The sequence below is a fragment of the Ovis aries genome, chromosome 15 (genome assembly GCF_016772045.2).
Source record: "Ovis aries strain OAR_USU_Benz2616 breed Rambouillet chromosome 15, ARS-UI_Ramb_v3.0, whole genome shotgun sequence".
Lineage (NCBI taxonomy): Eukaryota > Metazoa > Chordata > Mammalia > Artiodactyla > Bovidae > Ovis > Ovis aries.
Window position 1 is genome coordinate 48,038,413 of NC_056068.1, and position 22,460 is coordinate 48,060,872.

The 22,460-nt window shown below is 41.4% G+C and overlaps 1 protein-coding gene across 1 annotated transcript; it reads left to right on the top strand.

The window, feature by feature from the left end:
* The first annotated feature begins 12,876 nt into the window (after positions 1-12,876).
* LOC101102671 (hemoglobin subunit epsilon-1) lies at positions 12,877-14,502 on the top strand. The gene is given in 4 exon segments (XM_027979451.3): positions 12,877-13,023; positions 13,139-13,384; positions 14,398-14,464; positions 14,467-14,502. Coding segments are annotated over 4 exon segments (441 nt in total). The 5' UTR covers positions 12,877-12,931.
* Positions 14,503-22,460: the final 7,958 nt, after the last annotated feature.

Here is a 22,460-nt window from a genome sequence, read left to right on the forward strand (position 1 = left end):
GCTCCCCTTCCTGATTTCCAGGGAAAGGTTTTTTCGTTCTCAGAGACCAAAAATTGAATATGGAAAAATTATGAAGCATTTTGAGCACCTGGCCTCTGCTTAATAAAGACACTTATTCTCATTGCACTGGTGTATTTAAATTATTTCACTGTCTCTTACTCAGATGGGCACTTGGGAGGGCAAAGCACTGAAGACATAAAGAAATAAAGGGCTAAGTTGGAACTTTGAGAAAATATATCAGTATCTTGGACCCAATGACAAGATGGTTGTAAACAGCTGATGTTATTGGAAAATATGCTCTGCTCCTTAGTCTTACTCTGCCTTAAAGAATTCAAGTTGCAGCTTGATTTGGTAGTTAGATCGTTGGTATATTTTATTTAAATAAATTATGTTATTTAGCCTTTCTTATAAATGTCTTCTCTCTAATTATCCAGAACATCACTTAGATCCATTAAGTTCTTCTGCCTAAAGACACCACTGTTTTAAGATTTTCTTTAAGCGTTTTACTGTCCCCATTGCTCTTCCTCCCCTACCTCTTTTTATCCTACTTTCCTCTATCATCTTATGAAGATCTACAAGAAGGACAGAACCTTCTGTGCTGGAGTCTGACAATGACATATGAATTTTGAGTAATCCTTGTTCCCTCTTGCATCCTAATTCTGAATCTCAGTTCAGTTCACTTCAGTGGCTCAGTTGTGTATGATATTTTGCAATCCCATGGACTGCAGCATGCCAGGCTTCCCTGTCCATCACCAACTCCTGGAGCTTGCTCAAATTCATGTCCATCAAGTTGGTGATGCCATTCAACCATTTCATCCTCTGTTGTCCCCTTCTCCTGCCTTCAATCTTTCCCAGCATCAAGGTCTTTTAAAATGAGTCAGTTCTTCACATCAGGTGGCCAAAGTACTGAAGCTTCAGCTTCAACATCAGTTCTTCCAATGACTATTCAGGACTGATATCCTTCAGGTTTGACTGGTTTGATCTCCTTGCACTCCAAGGGACTCTTGATAGTCTTCTCCAACATCACAGTTCAATAGTATCAATTCTTTGGCAGTCAGCTTTCTTTATGATACAACTCTCACATATGTACATGGCTACTGGAAGAATCATAGCTTTGACTAGATGGAACTTTGTTGGCTAAGCAATGTCTCCGCCTTTTAATAAACTGTCTATGTTGGTCATAGCTTTTCTTCCAAGGAGCAAGCGTCTTTTAACTTCATGGCTGCAGTCACCATCTTCAGTGACTTTGGGGCCCAGGAAAATAAAGTCCGTCACTATTTCCATTGCTTCCCCATCTCTTTGCAATCAGGTGACGGGACCGGATGCCATGGTCTTCATCTTTTGACTGTTGAGTTTTAAGCCAGCTTTTTCATTCTCTTCTTTCACTTTCATGAAGAGGCTCTTTAGTTCCTCTTTGCTTTCTGCCATAAGGGGTATGTCATCTGCATATCTGAGGTTATTGATATTTCTCCTGGCAATCTTGATTCCAGCTTATGCTTCATCCAGCCCTGTATTTCTCATGATGTACTCTGCATATAAGTTAAATATGCAAGCTTTGACTTATTCCTTTCCCAGTTCTGAATCTAGCTGGGGAGATTCTGAAACTAACACATCTAACAAGTGACTGTAAATGAGTGTGTTCAAGGTTTTTATGAGATCAGATGATGAAGCCCTTGGTATGAAAGGGGTGGTAAAGATAAGTAGTATAGACAATTGTCCAAAAGACAAGAAGACAAAAGTCAGAAAAGAAAAGGAGGATAGCATAGGCCAAATCACTGATGAATAATGTGTTTGTGTATTCTGAGAAATTCAGGTAAACAGGAAAGACAATGGAAAAAAAAAACTGCCTGAGATAGAATAGAATAGATAATATATTTTGGTGTACACTGTGGATGCATTCTTAAAGTTAAAAATTCACAAACAAGAATATACCATTTAGACATTACTCACGAGATGTTTGCACTTCTAATCAAAAAGTAAAGTAGAGTGGTTTAACAGTTTAGGACATCATTTTGAAATCAGACAGCCAAGACTGAAAAAAATTACTACTCTGACCTTGTGTTGTGAAGAATCAGCTACCCTTGTCAATTTGTATATATAATGTGTAAATAATGTCGTCTTTAAATGTTGTAGGGTAATGAAAAAAAAGGTCTCAACACAGTTCTCTACTTTGACATTTAACAAAAGTTAATGTCAGGTGAGAATTTGTAAAGAGTAAGTTGACTCATTTAACATCTCTTCCTAAATGCAAAAGGTCTCAGGCTGAAATGGCAACATTGAAGAGTAGGGAATTTTGGAGCCTTCTCTTTAATGGATCTTAACAACAAGGGAACCATGTTAGCAGCATCCATGTTTAAAAGAAAGTTGAATTGCCATGGACATCTAGAATCAACAAGTTAAAGAAAAGTCTCTCATTTTTAGGTCAAAGGTTTTAGGGGGTCAAATCAGAGATGAAACTGTGCTCTTCATTGTGTGTGGACTTCTCATTGCAGTGTCTCGTCTTGGTGGAGCACATGCTCGCGGGTGCGTGGGCTTCAGTAGTAGCAGTGTGTGGGCCCCAGTAGTCTGGTGCAGCCTCAGTAGCCAGGGAGCTCAGGTTTAGTTGCTTTGCAGCATGTGGAATATTCCCAGACCAGGGTCAAACCCATGTCCCTTCCTCTGGCAGACAAATTCTTATCTACTGTACACCAGGCAAATCCTAGGTCTTACGTTTTTAAAATTCCACATAATGTACATCCTCTTTGCAGGGTTCTCTGGTTATGGACTGAGATATGAGGATGAAAGAGGGGGGCATGAAACAGGAAGAGGAAAACATCATTAATGATTTTAGGGCACCCCCGACATCAGCTGACAAAGGGCCTGTGACATGCTGGGCAGATCTGACTGGGGATGACACCAGGGAACGCCCGACTTTAGGAACCATCTCAGGCCCATCTTGGTGCTGCTGCTCTCAGGGGAAAATGTCTTACCTTCTAGGCCTCTGATCAGCAGCCACGAAGTGCTGTCACTGTTCATGTCACTTTGGCTAAAATTTGGATGTGTGAACATGCTCCAGAGATATTTTCTGATTTTCCTACCTACCCATCTACCATCAACATTTTATTTTATCTATTTAATTTTGGCTGCCCTAGTCCTTCATTGATGCATATAGGCTTTCTCTAGTAGCAGCAAGCAAGGGCTACTTTCCAGTTGTGGTGCTTAGGCCTCTCACTGTGATTTCTCTGGCTGTGGAGCATGGACTCTAGGGTACACAGACTTCAGCAGCTGCGGTGCTCAGGCTCAGCAGTTGTGACCAACGGGTTTAATTGCTCAGTGACATGGAATCTTTCTGGACTTATCAGGGATTAAACTTGTATCCCCTACACTGACAGGTGTTTTTCTAATCACAGGACCACCAGGGAAGTACCACTATCCTCATTTAAAAGCAAGAATTCTGAGGCAGTTAGTGTGATGAATAAGGGAATTGACCAAACTCAACATAAAGACTCTTTTTGTCTGGCTTTCACATCCTTCCACACAGATACCCACGTTCAGAAATTAGCACATACAAGAGCATGTGCATTCATGCATGCTCATACACACACCAACAGCTCACAAATTCCACATCCTGTTAGAGAATCCACTTGGTGTTAAACATTTATTTACAGGTTAACTCCTTGCTACCACCTCCCTTGTGTAAGGCAATGTAATCTCCACCTGAATGCTTACTGTTGACTCCTAACTGATCATTCTACCGCTGCTCCTGACAGTGTCTTCCCAATATGGTAGTCAAAGCACACTGGTAAAAACGCAAATTGTGTATGGTAATATCTTTGTCCAAAGTTCTCTGCTATTTTCCTGCATCACTCATAATAAAGCCAAATTTCATACAATAACAATTGCTAATATTTATATTGGCACCTACAGATTTCCTCTGCGGCTCAGTAGTAAAGGATCCACCTGCAATGCAGAAGTCACAGGAGACCGAGGTTCAATCCCTGGGTCAGGAAGATCCCCTGGAGGAAGGCATGGCAACTCATTCCAGTATTCTTGCCTGGAGAATCCCATGGACAGAGGAGCCTGGCCAGCTACAGTCCATAGGGCCATAGAGTAGGATGAGACTGAAGTGACTTAGTGCGCATGCATGCTTGTTGGCACCTATACATTTAAACGGGCTTCCCTGTTGGCCCTAGTAGTAAAGAACACATCTGCCAATGCAGGAGACACAGGTTCGGTCCTTGGGTTGGGAAGATCCCCTGGAGGGGGTCATGGCAACCCACTCCAGTATTCTTGTCTGGAGAAGCTCATGGACAGAGGAGCTGGCAGGTTACAGTCCAGGTTGCAAAGAGTCAGACACGACTGAAGCAACTTAGCATGTGTGAACACATACCTAAGCACCCACCACTACACGCATACAAAAACATTAGTGGAGTAATGTCAAAAGAGGTAATGCCAATCAGCACTATTTAGACCTCAGCAAACAGGGCCTTGATCAAATTAGTTAGTTTCAGAATGTGGCCCATTTGTTCGTAGGTTGAGATTGACTCTTGAAGACGTATTTTGGTCAAAATAAAAGGCACGCAAGCCGAAAAATATATATCAATGTACTTATTTATTAATTTATATTGGGATTTATAACTTGAATTTTCATGTCTTCGTGAGTAATACATGCTTTCCTTATATCAATCAAGTAAAAGTAGAGGAAGCAAACTTACAAGGCAGGTAGCTGGATTCAGTCATGCCAAGAAAGCATCTTGACAGTAAGTTCAGACATGGCTTATTCGTCCTCTTCATGAGAAAGATAGATATGGCCTGAACATAAATATTATGTGAGGTTCAATGTCTCTAGATTCTAAGCCAACAGAGCAACCTTCTTTTTCCTATACTTCCCTTATTGTTCAATTCTCTAACGATTAACACACTTTTTACACATTGGAAAATTCCAAAGATTATAGTTCAGAGTTTCTGGCCTGAGAAGCATTCTTTTTCTTTCAGGTGATGTTGTGTCTGTTTTTGTATTTAAATTAGTTTTCATAACTTTTTAAACTAAGTTTATTTTTAATTGCAATTAAAATTAGAGTGAAATTTATTCATATGGCTTTCAAAGCCTTGCCTTTTATCTAGCCACTGTAACCTTATTTATAAACACAAACACACACACACACACACACACACACATTTTACACAGGGCATATTGACCAGGCATTTCTGAACAGTTAACCATGCAAGACCCCCAAGCACAAACTCATAATCTCTTTCACTTATCTACTTGCCTGGAGACTAAGGACAGAGTCTTTGAAGAAGCACCCTGGCTTTCATTGTCTTTAGCTAGTACTCTCCTTTGCCACAGCTCTGTGTACTCCTGAACCCTTATCTATGTTCACACTTTCTGATCCACTGAGCTATCTCCAGCCAGGGTACACAGAAGAAGAAAACCACTGGATCTGTCTATCTCTGTTAATTAAAAACACACCAAAATAAAATAAATGTCCCACCCCCTTCCAAGCCCCAGAAAGCATGTGAACACAGAAGAAATAGGAGAGGGAGGAGAAGAATAAGATAGAAGAGAAGAAGGAGAAGGAGAGAGGTAAGAGGAGGAAAAAGGAGAAGAATAAAGGAAAGGGAAAGGAAAAGGACTAAATGAAACAGGTACAGGAAATAATTGGTGGCACTAATGCCTGAATGGGCTAGAGTAGAAAGCAGGACTACAGTAGCTTGTTGGTCTAGGGATCTAAGAAGCTTTCCTTTCCCTCAGAGATACCTCAGACTCAGTAAGATAGGGTCTGTGGAAATTTGGTTTCAGAAAGAGTCTTTCTGGGGCTAGAATGAGCAAAGTTTGAAAGGGGGTTGGGCCTTCCCCTGTGGTGCTAGTGGTAAAGAACCCTCCTGCCAATGCAGGAGACTTAAGAGGTACAGGTTTGATCCCTGGGTCGGAAGATCCCCTGGAGGAGGGCATGGCACTCGCTCCAGTATTCTTGCTTGGAGAATCCCATGGACAGAGGAGCCTGGCAGGCTACAATACATAGAGTCGCAGAGAGTTAGACATGACTAAAGTGGCATAGCATGGCATGGCATGGAAAGGGGCTTGGGAGAGGAGCAATTCCTAACTGCTCTCACTAGACCATATAATACAAAGGATCCTAGTTTCTCATAATTTCTCATAGTAGATGATCTTATTAATGGGTAGGATCTAAATATAAGCAACACTGCTTCCATTTAAGCCCTGCTTAGTTACTTAACTTCAAATCTATCCTGTTTCAGATATGTGTAGATTTCTTTTTCAATGGCATGCTATGTCTTAGTTCATAGACTACATTGCTGTTGCTGCTGCTAAGTCACCTCAGTCGTGTCCGACTCTGTGCAACCCCATAGACGGCAGCCCACCAGGCTCCCCCATCCCTGGGATTCTCCAGGCAAGAACACTGGAGTGGGTTGCCATTTCCTTCTCCAATGCATGAAAGTGAAAAGTGAAAGTGAAGTCACTCAGTCGTGTCCAACTCTTAGCGACCCCATGGATTGCGGCCCACCAGGCTCCTCCTTCCATGGGATTTTCCAGGCAAGAGTGCTGGAGTGGGGTGCCGTTGCCTTCTCCCATAGACTGCATTAGGTAATAGTATTTAAACTGGACATAAAACCCCTGGAATTTCTCAAAAATTTAATCATAAAAATAAATGAAAGCAACAGGTTTCCTTCATAGCTCAGTTGGTAAAGACTGCCTACAGTGCAGGAGACCTGGGTTTAATCCCTGGGTTGGGAAGATTCCCTGAAGAAGGGAAAGGCTACCCACTCTGGTATTCTGGCCTGGAGAAATCCATGGATGCAAAGAATCCATGGGGACGCAAACAGTGGGACACAAATGAGCAACTTCACTTTCACTTTTCACTTTCATGCATTGGAGAAGGAAATGGCAATGCACTCCAGTGTTCTTGCCTGGAGAATCCCAGGGACGGGGGTGCCTGGTGGGCTGCCATCTATGGGGTCGCACAGAGTCAGACACGACTGAAGTGACTTAGCTGCAGCAGCAAATGTAATATTTTTATTTTATCAATTTTAACTTATAAGCAGTTCAGTTCAGTTCAGTCGCTCAGTCGTGTCCGACTCTTTGCAATCCCATGAACCACAGCACGCCAGGCCTCCCTGTCCATCACCAACTCCTGGAGTCCACCCAAACCCATGTCCATTGTGTTGTTGATGCCATCTAACCATCTCATCCTCTGTCATTTCCTTCTCCTCCTGCCCTCAATCTTCCCCAGCATCAGGGTCTTCTCAAATGAGTCAGCTCTTTGCATCAGGTGGCCAAAGTATTGGAGTTTCAGCTTTAGCGTCAGTCCTCCCTTAGAATGGACTGATTGGATCTCCTTGCAGTCCAAGGGACTCTCAAGAGACTTCTCCAACACCACAGTTCAGAAGCATCAATTCTGTGCTCAGCTTTCTTTATAGTCCAACTCTCACATCCATACATGACCACTGGAAAAACCATAGCCTTGACTAGACAGACCTTTGTTGGCAAAGTAATGTCTCTGCTTTTTACTGTGCTGTCTAGGTTGGTCATAACTTTCCTTCCAAGGAGCAAGCATCTTTTAATTTCATGGTTGCAGTCACCGTCTGCAGTCATTTTGGAGCCCAGAAAAATAAAGTCAGCCACTGTTTCCACTGTTTCCCCATCTATTTGCCATGAAGTGATAGGACCAGATGCCATGATCTTCATTTTCTGAATGTTGAGCTTTAAGCCAAGTTTTTCACTCTCCTCTTTCATTTTCATCCAGAAGCTCTTTAGTTCTTCTTCTATTTCTGCCATAAGGGTGGTGTCATCTACATATCTGAGGTTATTGATATTTCATCTTAAAAGTTCTTTTTAAAGGATGTTGTGGGGAGGGAGGTGGGAGGGAGGGGGGTTCATGTTTGGGAAGGAAAAAAAAGTCCTTTTTATTCAAATACCTTTAGATATAATATTTTTATTTTAATTTTAACTTATAGGCTTAAATGAATAATCTTAGTTTTTTCTGACCATTTAATCTTTCTGATGTATCATGGATAATCATATCACTTATCTCTCTAAACTTTGGGTTTTTCATCTGGGAAAAAGAGGCAATAATCATGGTATTTCACAGGAGGCATTAGTAAAATGTTTCAAAATGGGAAGCTGAGATAATAGCTTGAATCAACAAGCACCTAAGTAAAAATGAAATTCTATTCAGGCTATGTGACTTCAGAATCGGAATTCATAAGGCTTTACCAAGCTATAGACATGCTGCCTTTCAACCTTATAACCTTTCTAAAGCCCTTTTCCACAACCTTTAGTAATAAGAAAGCAAGAGATGGATTAGATCCCTGGAGACATGCCAGTTCTGTTGCCAAAGACAGTTTCCAGAGAAGGATATAGAGCCCTGAAGTGGGTATGAGAGAGAAGGAGAGGGACCAGCCTCACACCCTGAATTTAAAAGAAGGCTGGTGTCCACACTCTGGAAAGAGAATGGGATATATTCAAACTGTTTGCTTCAGGTGGGGTTTATTTCCCCAACTCTTGGTCTTATAGAATCTGATTCTTATTCCCTGGGCTTTGACAATGTCTGATCCTCATATCCAAGGTCTAAGGAAAGAATCACTGTCCTCATACTGTGGATCTATAGAAATTTGCCTTGGAATCCTAGAGCCTTAAGTCTACTAATTAATATATCAAATGTAATTCAAAAAGTAAATGCACTGCTGTGTTTGAAGTAGCATTATTTACAATAATAGACAAGTAAGAAACCTAAATGTCTCTCAACAGATGAATGGATAAAAAAGATGTGTGTGTATGTGTACTATTGTTGTTCTTTACTCACTAAGTTGTGTCTGACTCTTCAACCCACTCCAGTACTCTGGCCTGGAAAATCCTATGGATGGAGGAGCCTTGTAGGCTACAGTCCATGGGGTCGCAAAGAGTCAGGACATGACTGAGAGACTTCATTACTACTATGGACTGTAGCCCACCAGACTCTCCTGTCCTTGGGATTCCCCAGGCAAGCATGGGTTGTCATTTCCTTCTCCAGGAGCTCTTCCTGCCCGAGGGATCAAACTTACATCTCCTGCACTGGCAGGTAGATTCTTTACCACTGAGCCACCAGGGAAGCCCCCCAACAAAAGATAATAAAAATGAACTTATATACAAAAGAGCAATAGACCTGCACACAATAAACTTTTGGTTACCAAAAGGGAAAGGTGAGCAAGGGATAAATTAGAAGCTTGGGATTAACATAAACACACTACTATATATTAAATAGATGAACTTACTGCATAGCACAGGGAACTATATACAATATTTTGTATAGTAGATTATAAGGGAAAATAACCTGAAAAAAATTATATATATATATATATATATATATATATAAACATTAAGTCCCCTCTGTATGAATGAGTTCAATTCTGAGGGTCCAATCCTAGGTACAACAAAGTTAGCGTAGGTACCAAACTAACAAGGCTTTCCTGGTGGCTCAGGCTATAAAGAATCCACATGCAATCCAGGAGATGTAAGAGACATGGGTTCAGTCCCTGGGTTAGAAAGATCCACTGGAAAAGGAAACGACAACCCACTCCAGTATTCTTGCCTGGAAAATCTCATGGACAGAGGAACCTGGCAGGTTACAGTCCATAGGGTCACAATGAGCTGGGCATGACTGAGCATGCACTCAGTCAATTGACATAATCAGCTAATATAAACAGACATATAGTACAGTATGTAATGTGTTTACAATACTTTTTACACAAATACCATGAAAAACAAATACAAAAAATAAAGACAACGTTTTTGATCTTAAAGCATACTATCTTGAAAACTACAGTAGTACCGCACAGCAGCTGGCATACAGGGGCTGGCATCGAGTGAACAGGCAAGAGGAGTTACTGCCTGGAGGAGGGAGAAGAAGTGGGAGATGGTAGAGCTGGAGAATCATCAGCAATAGGAGATGGAGAACAAGCTGCAATTTGACTCACACCTGAAGTAGATGGAACACATGTTCGCATCTTTGAAAGTTTGCAACTTGAAGGTTCATATACAGGGGCTTACTGTGTAACTGAGTTGCTTTGCTGAACACCTGAAACTAGCATAACATTGCAAACCAAATCCAGGAAAAAAAATACTCTTATTCACACAAGGGCTGTTCTTCACAGTGTAGACAGACATTTTTTGTCCTTTCATTGGTCTTCTATTTCGGTGATAAAATATCTGCTCTCTTGACCTAGAATTGTGTCATGCTAGGTTTGAGCTATTTCAAATCCTAAAAGACGATGTTGTGACAGTGCTGCGCTCAATATGCCAGGAAATGTGGAAAACTCAGCAGTTGCCACAGGACTGGAAAAGGTCAGTTTTCATTCCAATCCCAAAGAGAGGCAATGCCAAAGAATATTCAAACTACCGCACAATTGCAGTCATCACCCATGTTAGCAAACCAAAATTCTCCAAGCCAGGCTTCAACAGTACATGAATTGTGAGCTTCCAGATATTTAAGTTGGATTTAGAAAAGGCAGAGGAACCAGAGATTAAATTTCCAACATCTGCTGGATCATTGAAAAAGCAAGAAAGTCCCAGAAGAGCATCTACTTTTGCTTTATTGACTACACCAAAGCCTTTGACTGTGTGGGTCACAACAAACTGTGGAATATTATTCAAGAGATGGGAATAAAAGGCCACCTGACCTGCCTCCTGAGAAATCTGTATGCAGCTCAAGAAGCAACAGTTAGAACTGGACATGGAACAGCTGACTGGTTCCAAATAAGGAAAGGAGTACATCAAGGCTGTATGCTCTCCCTGCTTATTTAACTTATGCAGAGTACATCATGTGAAATGCCAGGCTGGATGAAGCACAAGCTGGAATCAAGGCTGCTGGAAGAAATATCAGTAACCTCAGATATGAAGATGATAACACCCTTATGACAGAAAGCAAAGAACTAAAGAGCCTCTTGCTGAAAGTGAAAGAAGAGAGTGAAAAAGTTGGCTTAAAACTCAATATTCAGAAAACTAAGATCATGGCATCCAGTCCCATCATTTCATGGCAAATAGATGGGGAAAAAATGGAAACAGTGTGAGACTTTATTTTCTTGGATTCCAAAATCACTGCCAATGGTGACAGCAGCCATGAAACTAAAAGACCCTTGCTCCTTGGAAGAAAAGCTATGAGGAACCTAGACAGCATATTAAAAAGTAGAGACATTACTTTACCAACAAGGATCCATCTAGTCAAAGCTATGGTTTTTTTATAGTAGGAATGTATGGATGTGAAAGTTGGACTATAAAGAAAGCTGAGTATGGAGAACTGATGTTTTGAACTGTGGTGTTGGAGAAGACTCTTGAAAATCCCTTGGGCTGCAAGGAGATTTCTTTGTCAATCACAAAGAAAATCAGTACTGAATATTCATTGGAAGGACAGATGCTGAAGCTTAAACTCCAATAATTTGACCACTTGATGTGAAGAGTCAACTCATTGGGAAAGACCCTGATGCTGGGAAAGATCAAAGGCAGGAGGAGAAGGGGACAACAGAGGATGAGATGGTTGGATGGCATCACTGACAGGATGGACATGAGTTTGAGTATGCTCTGGGAGTTGGTGATGGTCAAGGAAGTCTGGCATCCTGCAGTCCATGGGATTGCAAAGAGTTGGGCACGCCTGAGCAACTGAGCTAAATGACTGAGGTTAGGTAGTCTAACCTAGGGTGTCTTTTTTATTTTTCTTAAGGGAGGGGAAGCTTAGAAATACTTATAAAGGTCACAGCCCAGGAAAACTGATCCACTAAAGGCTGATTTTTAATTATACAATTATGGGCTGCTTCTCCCCCTCTCCCCATTCCTTACCATCATATCAACAGGACTCCAGTAAAATAACAGTGGGCTGTAGATGAAAAAGTTGTAAGGTACAGACTCTATTTCATGATGATGATGTGTTCTTAGGGGAGCCTACAGACAACAGGGACATCAAAATACAAAACAAAACAAGGACACTAGAGAAATTTGAAGTCTCCATCACTGATGGATTCAACAAACATTAAACATACTCCAACACCTATCCTCTCATATCAATTCATTTATTCCTTAGTGTGATCACAAGTCCTAGTATTAAGTAATTTCAGACTTCTTATCTGCCTCATTGGTATCAATAAGAAGAGAAAATCAAGAAGAAAACTCAGGGCAATGTCTCCAGAGTGGACAATTTCTCTTGTTGTCACAGAGAAATGAACAGAGTTCCCTGGAAGCACAGGATGCAAGCTTATTCTGCCTGTTCTCTCTATGAAATAACCTTTGGATATTTAAATTTGGGATTGAGCACTTAGATCTATTGTAGATCCCTTGCATTTCCATTCAGCTTCATGAAGTAACCATAAATATGTGTTGTTGTTTTTTTTTTTCTCCCTTGGAAAAATAAAACCCAGAACTTGGCTATAATTCACTCCCCAAGAGAGCTAGAACTGATTGAGTTTCTTGTCTACAATAATATTTTTTTATCCTGAGCATGTTTTTGTCCTTGTCACCATCTCACCATCCTTAACCAATACTAAAATGGTTTGAATAGAACTCCTTCCTAGTCTGATGCTTAGCTACACTCCATGGATCATTCTGGGAGAAGGAGAATGGGAGAGATGGATGCCATCGTGGAGGATGACATGGGAAGAGCTGAGAGCAAAAACGGGGAATGAGTGGAAAATAGTGTTGAGGATGGAGGAGGACATAACAAAGGAAGGGTGTCTCAGGAACCAACATGTTATCATACACTCAATATACATCTTCTTTGTGACCATCAGCTGTTCTTATTCCATGCCCGAGGGACACAGCCTAACCTTGACCAATGACTTCAAAGGACAAGCAGGAGCAAAGGGGAAAAAGTTCATCAATAAAGAATAAAGGCCGCAGCATACAACAGTAGCACAGACTTGCTTCTGATGCTTCTGTGATCACCTGTAAGCTCCACGACTTGACATCATGGTGCATTTTACTGCCGAGGAGAAGGCTGCTATCACTGGCCTGTGAGGCAAAGTAAATGTAGAAGAGGCTGAAGGCGAGGCTCTGGGCAGGTAGGAAGTGGACTTCATGGGGGAGGATGGTGAATATGAGCCTGGCAAATTGATCAGGAAATTCTGAAAAAATTTTCAAGTCACTGATTTTCTATCTGCTGGTTCCATCTCATAGGCTCCTGGTCTTCCACCCCTGGACCCAGAGATTCTTTGACAGCTTTGGCAACCTGTCCTCTGCCTCTGCCATAATGGGAAACCCCAAGGTCAAGGCCCATGGCAAGAAGGTGCTGACCTCTTTCGGAGAAGCTATTAAGAACTTGGACATCCTCAAAAGTGCCTTTGCTGAGCTGAGGGAGTTACACTGTGACAAGTTGCACGTGGGTCCTGAGAACTTCAGAGTGAGTTCAGGAAGTGTTCGTGTGTTCCCTTTGGATTTTTACTTTGCAATAGTAATGGAAGTTGAGTGTTTTATTGGAATGACTAGCAAAGATCTCAGAATTCATAGATCAAACTAGGTGTTAGGAGGACAGACTTCCAGTGGGCATACCGAGCCCACCTTGATTCAGGACTAGTGACATAAAGAGCTATGGGCAGCCTTACTGTGCATGCATGCTAAGTCACTTCAGGTGTCAGATTCTTTGTGACCCCATGGCTGTAACCCACCAGGGTTCTCTGTCCATGGGATTCTCCAGGCAAGAATACAGAAATGTGTTGCCATTTCTTTTTCTAGGGGATCTACCCGACTCAGGGATCAAATCTGTATCTCTTACATCTCCTGCATTGGTAGGCAGGCTCTTTACCATTGGTGTCACAGTGAACAGCCTTAAGTTTGCTTAAAAATTTTCGGAAACTTCTGTCAGAACTGGATGTATTTACCCCCAGAAAATACCAAAGAATAGCATATTTGTTCAAGGAGAAATAAAATCTGACTTTTGATAGATGAAGTCCAACCTCAAGGAAGGAGAAATATCGTATGTGATTCCTGATGATTGAAGTTAGGAAAATATTTGGGAGAATAATTTTTAGGCCATTCATCTTAAAGAAAAATAGATCAATTCTCTATTAAATTACCCATCAGTATCGTGACTAAGTAGAGGCTTAGTTGGAGGCTTTACTAAACTCATTCTAGGAACCCATGCAATCCTGAAATCCTATGAATATAAAAATTAGAGGGAGGGAGACAGGCAAATAAAAATAGTGAAATAGGAGAGAGGCAGGGGATACAGGTAGAAAAATGTTGAATGGAGGGCTCATAGAATTTAAATTAAATGGAAGGACAAGCTCATCTGAGTTTATTGTATAGGTACAACCCATGGAGCAGTTTAAGATGTGGGCTTGGGAGTGAGTGTAGGTACTAAGCCATTATTTTCTTCAATTCTTTTAGGAAACTTCTACTTGGCATACTTAATTGTCATTCTGTCTCTCATCCAATAGCCTTCTGGCTACTGACTCTGGCAGAGAATTCAACCCTGACATGCAGGCTGCCTGGCAGAAGCTGGTGTTGCTTTTGGCGTTGCCACTGCTCTGGCCCACAAATAGCACTGAATCCTCTTTTCAATTCACCATTTTGTGTCCCCGGTGCCTTCTTTCTGCCCACGGGGACTGGGGTTTGGCCTTGACAGCCCAGCTTCTGTTTAATAAAGTACATTCTATTCAGGGATCAAAAATTAACATTGTATCTTCTCTATCATTTCATCTTGTGCTAAAGGAGAAATGGTCATTAGCTGAAGGATGGGGAGAGACATAGGAAGAAGTAACAGTCCTTTGAGAAGCATTGGGAAACTCATCAGTTCAAGACAGACATTCTAGTAGGATTTAGGATTACTGGGAGAAAGTTAAGGTGGAGAAAGAAGTTTTCTGTGGTTGGAAATGTTTATTCTGTGGTTGGAGACTGACTGCCACAAGGCAGTGTGACAAAAACTTACTGTAGCAGGAAGGCAGATGTAGTAAGTGGTGTCTGAGAGAAAACAAGATAGATTTATAGTACGTGCCAGAGAGTTTGCAGAAAAAAATAAAAGCTTTGTAGGGATTCATCTTCTAGACTAGGGTTACTTTTTTAGTTTGCTGTAATGTACATTTTGAGTCAACTAAGATATCATATATCTTATGAGACTGAATTGGAGATAAGAAGATCAGTTGATGGGTGGCTGAGAATTTTCAAAAAATCTCCGTGAACCAACAATAGCTTACCCTTTTCTAAAGGATTCCACTGTCTCCTTACAAAGCCAAGGCTAAGACACTTGAAATCATCCTACATCATATTCTGATTGAATGTAATGTGTACTAAAGTAAAATTAGATTTAGGATAGTGTATGAATTCAGATGAACAGGAGCATGACTAAGACTTCATGTAGGAGATAAGATACTAACTAGGTCTCATAGTTTAAAATTAGCCAGCCAGAGCTTGGCAATGTGCATGAAAATGGCTCTCTGGAAGTGGAAGAGAGAGTAAGACATAGGTGGAGGATTAGGAAAGACTAGATAATATGAGGTTTTGAAGATAAAAATAAAAGTTATTACCTTGATAGTAGTAAGAGTAAGCAATGAATATTCTTAGAACTTTAAATGACTCAAGGAGTAGGATTTGGAGGGGGCAAATAATATGCTTAACTCACACAAAATGAATTGAAAATTTCAGAGACTAGACATGGATGCTAATTGAGGAGGAAAGATATAATGGCCTCAATCCAAGAAGAGCAGTGTGTTTATTTGTGTCTGACTTCTTGTGACTGTTTGGACTATAGCCCACCAGGCTCTTCTATCTGTGGGATTTTCCTGGCAAGAATGCTAGAGCTCATTGCCATTTCCTCTTCAGGGGATCTTCCTGACCCAGTGATGGAACTTTCATCTCCTGCTTGGCAGGCAGATTCTTTAGCGCTGACCTCCAGGGAAGCCCTGGAAGAAGATCAGGGAGGTCTGCAAAAAGTGAAGGATGAGGAAGGGGAGAGTGAAGAGGACATATTTTCTGATTGACTGGGGTGGATGAGAAGAAAGAGGGTGGCAGCAGTTGAGAAAACTCACAGCCTGGCTCTAACAAGAAGAAATCTGCAATGACCTGGAGGCTTCATGTCAGAGAAGCATTAACTGAATTATTCTTGAGGGCATCACTGCCAGATTGCTCAGGGAATCATGAGCTCCAGGCTTTGAGTCCAATTGTCCTCTTGAGGACTGGCAAATTTAACTCTATGAGGCATTCATTTCATTACTTCCATACATTAATTATAATCAGTTTAGTTCAGTTCAGTCATTCAGTTGTGTCTGACTCTTTGTGACCCCATGGACTGCAGCACACCAGGACTCCCTGTTCATCACCAACTCCTGGAGTTTACTCAAACTCATGCGCATTGAGTCAGTGATGCCATCTGACCATCTCATCCTCTGTGGTCCCCTTCTCTTCCTGCCTTCAATCTTTCTGGGCATCAGGGTATTTTCAAATGAGTCAATATGTCCTGTGAATTACTTTTGAATTTGGCCTTTTGTCTTCACAGTGCGGCTAAAAGACCAGTGATTACATTTTTGCAGACTGTCAACACACTGGTCTGTCTGTGCTCCCTTGCCTACTTATTTATTTGAGTGCATTGGATCTTAGTCATGGTTGGGAGATCTTTGTTGCATCATTTGAGCTCAGTAGTTGCATCTCTGGGTTTAGTTGCCCCACAGCCTGTGGGATCCTAGTTGCCCAGCTAGAGATTGATTGTTTCCATGTCCCCTGCATTGTAAGGAGGATTCCTATCCATAGGACCACCAAGAAAGTTCCCCATTGCCTCTTAATATGCCCCTAAATAGAGTAAAGAAGGGCTTCCCTGATGGCTCAGTGGGTAAAGCATCTGCCTACAATGTGGGAGACCCGGGTTCAATCCCTGGGTTGGGAAGTTCCCCTGGAGAAGGAAATGGCAACCCACTCCAGCACTCTTTAAATCAAGTACTTTTTAAATCAATTGATGTCTTTTTCATCCTTCTTGCCTCTCAACTATTATTCTTACTCTGAATATCAAGGGGTCAGGGATGGTGATAGTGAAGGAGCAAACAGAAGATACATTCTTCCTCCCTTAATGTTCTAAGTTTAGATCTGGATTTTGCCAGCTCAGGACAATTGAACTGAAAACAAAAACACAATTTACACACACACAAACATATATGCATATATTCAGGTCTAGATGGCTCAAATTTTTAATAGATGAAAAGGTGTCTAATTATTGTTGATAGACCTTAAGAGTCAGCTGAGAAAAATAATGTGATAATACATTTATCTGGGAATATTAATCTAACTAAGAGCCAGAGGGTTTAGAGATTGTCATTACCAGGTTTAAAATCCTATAATGACTTCTTATTCCCTATCACTGAGGAGAAGTTCTAAGTTATTAGGTTAATGCTTTCTCTACAATAGTATTTTCTGCCATTCTTACTTTTACTATTTACATATCAACCACCCCATCACTCATATCTCTAGCATACCAGACATTTGTTTTACCTTCCTTAGAGATTTGGAGCCACTATCGCAACCTTCAAGACCTCTATCCTAATACTCTCAACTGACAGATTCCTTCTTTTCATTCTGGGCTGCCTCAACTATGACCTTCTTAGAGAGACTTATTTCTGATATGATTGTATCCCTCTTTCATTATGTCCTGGAGAAGGCACTGGCGACCCACTCCAGTACTCTTCTCTGGAAAATCCCATGAACGGAGGAGCCTGGTAGGCTGCAGTCCATGGGGTCGCGAAGAGTCAGACGTGACTGAGTGACTTCACTTTCACTTTCCACTTTCCTGCATTGGAGAAGGAAATGGCAACCCACTCCAGTGTTCCTGCCTGGAGAATCCCAGGGATGGGGAGGCTGGTGGGCTGCCATCTCTGGGGTCGCACAGAGTTGGACATGACTGATGTGACTTAGCAGCAGCAGCAGCTGCTCATTATGTCCAGATATTAATTTCCTTCGTAACAAACATTTTCTCTATCTTCCACCCCCAAATTAGGTTCTTTGTCTATCTTAAATCTCCAGTACATAGATCAATTATAACACAAAGTCATGCAACAAATAGTTATCGAATGCACATTTAAGTATCCATGGGAATGAAAGTTTGAAAAAACATTATAGCTAATTTTATTTAATGTAAGAAACATAATGTTTGATCAGCTGTCCTGAGATGGAATGTGTTTCTCAGAGTACAGTCAAGGACCCTTTCTTGGCCTTTCCCCGGTGTTGTCATTTGTACTAATGGGGAGCCAGCTCTAAGATCTTAGAATCTGCTGCTTTGGTTTGAATTTGAGCATCCTGCTAGCTCTGCAATTTGAGATGCATCACTTAATATCTTAAGCTCTCATTCAGCAATCATGTTTATCTAAGTTCATTTTTTTGCAGAATTAAATACATTAATATATCTCACATCTTTAGTTCACTAATTGGAACATAAGCTCTCTTTATCTCTTTCTCTAAAAATAATTGACTGTATCTATAATTTCTATCTTTTGGCAGTAGTATTTATGTTATCTATAAGCTCTATCTATCTGTATTATATGTGTATATGTATTCATAAATATATGTGATCTTTTGTCTCTAATAATAATGCTTTTTAAAAAATATTTAGCTATAAGGATAGTTATCATTATTGAAACTGATTGAGCTTTGGTGGAAATAAAAGATCATTTTGTGAGGAAATGGAAAATTCAAAGCCTGAATTTGAGAAATCAGCAAGACAGGTCTAGAGGAAAGAGAAGAGATGAGTCCAAAAACAGAGGGATGGTAAAGAAACAAGAATAGCTGTGGGAGGCGAAACTTTTGGCAGTAATGATGTTGAAAGGAAAGAAACTCCAGAAGGCTGAACTAAGGCCAAGAGGAATGCAATAGGGACTAAAGACTGCCCTCAGAAGGCTAGAGGGGTTTGTTCGGACTTTGTTTACTTTTAGAAGAAACCTATATAGGGATGGGGAAAGTGTCTACTGGAAAGTATAATTGTATGAAAGGAACTGTGCCTTTGTTATTTTTCACTTTTCCTCTCCTAGAGGCAGAAAAAAAATGCCAAGGAGAAATGTCTATACAGCATATGCTGGCTCTGTATAAGGAAAGAACTTAGAGTTCACAAATACATTGCTAAGGCTATTCATACATTAGGGCTTCCCTGGTAGCTCAGATGGTAAAAAATCCGCCCTCAATGCGGGAGACCTGGGTTCCATCCCTGGGTTGGGAAGCTCCCCTGAAGGATGGCCTGGCAACCCACTTCAGCATTCTTGCCTGGAGAATCCCCATGGAGGGAGGAGCCTGGCAGACTGCAGTCCATGCGATCGGACATGACTGACTAAGTATACAGCACATTCATACATTGGCTGAGCATTTGTACAGAATTGTTTCTAGACAGCCATTTCAAGTTTGCATCCTATAAATCCAGAAGTGGGATGAAGTGTCTTTGAGGGAGGAAAACAGCTGGAACACGTGGGCTGGAGTGAGTACAATAATAAAGCTTTGAGTGTTTATTTTTATGCCCGCAAAACGTGAAGTTGCTGGTGCTAGGAATATGGGATGGGAATCATGGTCAAGTCCTAGTCTAGTAAGGGGAACAAATTAGCTGTGCTTAGAGACAAGGCAAGGCCCCAGGCTTTGCAGGAAGTTAAAATCATTCGGTTCAAAATGGGAGCAGAGAGGCCAGCCTGGGACTCTGCTCATTGTGCATATCTCTTTCCACCTCCACAGCTCCTGGAAATTGTGCTAGCGATTGTCTAGCAAATCACTTTGATACAGAATTAACCCCCCAGTGCAGGCTGCCTGGAAGACGACAGTGACTGGACTGGTGAGCACCCTGGCCCACAAGTATCACTGAGGGCCCTGCCCAGTAGTGCAGGGTCACCAAGGGAAAACTTTTTTGAATTAATAATAATAATAACAGCAACAACAAGAGTAGAGGTAGCAGTATTGCTCCGCTAAGAGTTCTTCTCAGGGTAATTGTCCTCAGGTCTGCTTTTCTCATGTGCTTTTAAATACGTGAAAACCTTAGGGATTCTATGTTGAACTGTATTTGGGGGATGGGGGGACTGGGGAGGCTCACCATTCAGTTTTTGGATGAAGTAGAAATTTCTGCAGGAAAATTTAAAACAGAGCATCAAAGGGATGTGGTTGAGACATACACTTGGGATAAATACATACTCATGAGTTTTTCCAGTTAAAGATATAGGAGCATTCAGGTGGGAGGGGAAGGGTATCAGGGAACAAGAACGCCTCAGGATCAGATGATTAAGTGGGTCTCAAAAAAGACTTAAGTGAAGACAAAGGTTCTGAATGGAGGTAGAGTACCAAAGTGGAGATTCTTTACAGGAAAATTAGCCCAGGTCTTAAGATGGCAATGTCCAAGTAAGGATGTCATTCCATTCTAAGAACACATTTTCTAAAAGCAGCTGGCTTGTCCCAGCTCTTGTGAAGAGAGATTAGGATGGGTGGGGTTGGAGGTCAGAGCAGGGGATACCCTCTTTTCAAAGTTAACTTCAACATGGCCTTTACTAAAGAACTGTCTGGTTTAAGTGAAGAGAGCTGCCTAGGAAGGCTTCCCCCCCGCCCCCCAGGGCTTTTTTTTTTTTTTTAATATTTATTTGTATTTATTTATTTGGCTGTGCCAGGTCTTAGCTGTGACAGGCAGGATCTTCGACTTTGCAGCATTCAGGAACTTTAAATGTGGCATATAGGATCTAGTTCCCTGACCAGGAATGGAACCTGGGGCCCCTGCATTGGTTGTCGTGAATCTTAGCCACTAGACCACCAGGGAGGGGATGTTAAATTGATTGTTACATTGCATGTATGGAGACACACATGAGCAGGCTGGCTACAGCATTTCAAGGAAGAGAGACCTTTGTAAACTGCTCAGAGAGAGGGACTGTCTAAAAAGTGTGAGAGAAAATCAGGAATTAGAAGTAACTTCCAGAATTATTGCCTGCTTTGCTAAAAAGATGAGCAGTTATTCCCCAACATTCAGAGCTGCAGAAGCCCCTGAGTCTGGGGCCTTGCCGGGGGCACATACTCCGCTGAAGATAGGCATCAGGGCTAGAGATAGAAAGTACCCAGAGCCAACCCTGCAGGTCAGACAGACCCCAGCTGAGTGTGAGAGAGATTCCTGGCTGTAGTCATAGTTTCCTCTTCTTTCTTTTATTTCTCTGACCTCTTTTCTTGAAGCAAATTCTTTTGACATCAATCCAAACTATTTTCTTTATATCTCTGTACCAAAGTGCTCACATAAATCAGTGCTCACAGATTATCCACTCTGTCATGGAAAACCAGCTTCCAGAAACAGAAATTTTTATCCACATTTTACATTTAAGTCTTTTCAGGTTGAATCGATAAAAGTGTCTCATTATATCACATAGACAGAAAGGATTTATTTTCTAATAGTAGAAATCTGGGCCACTAATGTAATACATTAGTAGCCCCCTAACCCTAACTCTAAATTTTAGGGTCCCTCTGTAAATACACATGAAAATTATTTTTTCGTTATATGTGCATATATTTGTAAGAGTGATCTCAGGGAGAAACAAACCAGCTTTCTGGACGTCAAAATGTGGAAGCAACAAATTCTGAAATAAAATGAATCATTGCTTGTCCCACTAGAAATGTGCTTTTTCCAATCTTGTAAATGCTTATTTGGATGTATGAGAACAAAGTACCTTAGATCACAGTGGCAGTGGTGTGTGGAGTACTGTCAGTGAAGGTTGCCTTTGAACGATTAGATGTGAAGAAAAATCACACTCAGTCAGAAGTGTGGACCCAGCACATGAGACAACTCCTCTTCATTAAACAGAGAAGCACTTATTCCCCAACATTCAATACTGTATTCTCTGATATGAATGCATAGATACATCTACTAGCCAGAGACACTTTCCATATAATCAGAGTGAAAAAACTTATTCAGACAAGTACACATATTACTGATAGAACTCAGTAACAAAGGGTGATGTTCAATTCTTCTCTACATTTTACAGAGTTCTTGCCTATCTTGTTTCTAAGTTGATACTGGATTTAGATCATTTTTACTTGGTTATGAGAACTATAAAAGCATGAGCCCCATATAAGCTTTAGAAGCACTGGTGGCCCAGGAAGAGCTGCGGCTTCTCCTATTAATATACGCTGGCCAAACAGCAGGACAGTGTCTTGTGAACACCTGACACAATGCCCAACAGAGTCCCAGATGTTGCTCTTCCTAAGTCCAGCTATGCTTCATGGTCAGCCTATGGGGCACTTCAGGAAGGGAGGCGGGGACCTTGAGATATGAATTGCACAGTGGAGGGTAAGGGGAGAACACAGCAGAATAGCCCTGATAGAGCCACCAACACTATCAGAGACACAAATGTCCATCTTGCTGACCCTCCCTTGCCCAAGTCCCACCCCTGGCAGTGACCACCTACCTTTGACCAATAGTCTAGTTTTATTGGGGGAAGGAAGGGCCTTGGGACAGCAGATGAGGAATAAAAGGCCATGCAGTGAAGCAGCGGCACAGACTTGCTTCTGGCCCATTAGGATCACC